The following is a 2,693-nucleotide window of genomic DNA, read 5'->3' as shown; positions in this document are numbered from 1 at the left end:
TGAAATATAATCATGTTTTGACATAAATTTTAAAAATTGAAAATTTAAATGACCTAGTCTAGCATGCCATAAATCAGAAGAATGTTCAACAGTACACACAAAAGAATTATTCATTTCATTGATGCTGAGTTTGAATATTCCGTCACAGGAAACGAGTCTTTGACTCAATATGCAAACAAGTTTGAAACTCTTCAATAATAAAACTTTTCGGAGAGTGTAAAATTTTCTTCCTATATACATTCCAAGAAGGTAGAAGTTTGGATAGAATTGCTCCCACTTGAAGTGAGTCAGGAATTTTGATTTCGATTTCATTTAATGTAGAGGTCAGAATTCATAACTCATGTACTTGATCTATAATTGGTTTGGTATCCGTTGTGGTAAACTCCAAGTATCTCAATGTAAGAAATTTATCCATACCTTTTTTTTTTATATGTTTTCTCGAGTGCAGCTTAGATTTCTTTTGCGAAAGTCTTAAAGAGCTCATACAAACGATCAGTAGAGAATTGAGAATGTATCAATGACATATAAACTCATCATGTTTCTGTTTCTCCATGTCAACATCAGTAATGGTTGCGGCAGTACTTTTTATTGTAGTGATATTTTCAAAAGATGTTGCTTCTATTGATGTGATTTTTTTTGGATTTGATGATTGATTCGTCTTAAGAACATAATAAATTTTTTATGTGGTTAATAGGAATATCATCTTATCCCTCCATCTAATGAAATTTGTTTCGTCGAATCTATTGAGTTTGTTCACTTCTTGATTTTGGAAGTGAACCTTCACACTTGAATCCAACCCAGTCTCTATCACGAATAATTGCAGAAAAAGGTTGAAAAAAGTACCTTAAGATTGTTAGAAATTTTGAGAAGAAAAAGAAGAATATTTTGAGAAGAAAGAAGAGTATGACTTTGAATGCGTGAATTAACACTTTCTTTAAGATATTTTTTCAACTTTCAATATACAACAAAGTCCTTAATATATTTTTTAGAATTGTGTAATTGACAATGTAAGAACAATAAGTCTTTCAATGAAAAGATTTGTATCTTTTCATAATATAATATGACTCTTCAAATAGTATAAAAAAATTTATTTTTTTTATAATATAATTTTTTAAATAATTATTTCTTTTCATAATATAACTATTTAATAATTGTATCTAATAACTTTTCAAAACTTATATTTTAATAAAATAATTATTTATAATTCTTTTATCACAATTTTTTCCAACATTAACAAACTATATAACAATACGAAGAGCAAATGAGAAGGGCTAGCCCAACAAGTACAACCCTACGGTTATCAGGCCTCCAGCCATATCCTCCTCAGGCAGTTTCGAGTTTGAATGGGAGCAATTAATGGAGACTGTCTGGGGATCACAAGGAAAGTAAGAGCCATTGCCTGCCCACCTGCACATGCTGTCTGCCGTCGCTTTTCTCTTCAATCTTCATCCTAATCCATTCCTCATATCTGGCCCCACCACTGCCATCTTTAGCAAGTACACACACTTTATCACAATCCAAAAAGCAATTAATCTTTAGTTTGGGAAAGCTAACTAAGTGGCTAATTATATGACCACTAAGCTTCTTTCGTTGTATAACTATGATATATTAAGTATGGCACATCGTTTATTAATCTTGTCCTTAATATTTTTTCTGCTTCTTTTGTTTAACTCTTTGATGAATCTACAGAGCTGGGGCTACCGTAGGAAATTGAGACGCCAAGGCAATACATTGTAGGTGTCTTGGACAAGTGATCAAGTGGTCGTTGGTGAGACCAGCTGCTTGCATCAATGAGTGGATTACAGTAGGGCCAACAGACCTAAACCCCCTCCTCACCATGTCTTTGCTGATGGCTTCGGATTTTGAGGTCTTTACAGGGATCTTGTTGCATGATTTGTACTGAGTGACAATAGGTTTGTGGTTTACAAATCCCCACAAGTAGTTGTTGAATGATCCGAATTCTTTCCTAACCTGTAAAACAGATTGAAACTTTTCCATGAAGATAGTACCCTGCCAGCAATTCGATATATAGCAAATTATTGATGATAAATCAATCTTTGACAATAAATTCAGAGCTAACAAATTAAAGCTTCGTTTCTGAAAGAATGGTCTAATATATATAAACAGTTTGTGAACGTAAAGCAGCATATTGGAGCAAAAATTAAAGGTTTTCGGCTTTGCTCTACATGATTAATTAATGTAGGAAAAAGAAGAAAGAAAATGGGTGACAAAGTCATTGAAAATTTTTGTTCTTTACCTCAAGAATTCGGTTAGCGTTGTCAACAGCAGCTCGAACTTGGCTTACATCTATGCCATAATCAGAACTAATTGATAGTATGTTCCTTTCACTGTATCCGGCAATAACTTCTGCATCAAATCCTGAAAAGGCCTCCCTGCAAAACCAAATATCCGTCAAGCTAAGCAATAATCGGCCAAACCAACCAAAGGGACTTAATCCCCAACTTAATTAGCACCCCTACATCCAATTATTATCGAATACATAATCCCAAATGCGACAAAATAATAATAATAATAATAATAATAAGGACATCCGTAATTGCACCGAACAATCAAAGCAGTAAAGATCCTCTTTGTCTTTGAAATCACGCACGCCTACCTAAAATCTTGCCGCTTCTTCAGTACTGAAGTCCAGTCTGATCCGACTTGAGCACCAATCAATACAACCAATTCAA

At 33.5% G+C, this 2,693-nt stretch overlaps 1 protein-coding gene across 1 annotated transcript; it reads right to left on the bottom strand.

Annotated features, from left to right (window-relative positions):
• Positions 1 to 1,142: 1,142 nt before the first annotated feature.
• LOC110428609 (DNA glycosylase superfamily protein) lies at positions 1,143 to 2,688 on the bottom strand (the record flags this gene model as incomplete). Its single annotated transcript, XM_021444473.2, has 3 exons — positions 1,143 to 1,971; positions 2,258 to 2,393; positions 2,618 to 2,688. Coding segments are annotated over 3 exons (495 nt in total), but the record flags the coding sequence as incomplete, so codon positions are not given.
• Between the last annotated feature and the right edge of the window lie 5 nt (positions 2,689 to 2,693).

The sequence above is a fragment of the Theobroma umbraticum genome, unplaced genomic scaffold (genome assembly GCF_002168275.2).
Source record: "Theobroma umbraticum cultivar Fairchild unplaced genomic scaffold, ASM216827v3 scaffold_1682.0, whole genome shotgun sequence".
Lineage (NCBI taxonomy): Eukaryota > Viridiplantae > Streptophyta > Magnoliopsida > Malvales > Malvaceae > Theobroma > Theobroma umbraticum.
This window is presented reverse-complemented; position numbering and strand designations above follow the sequence as displayed.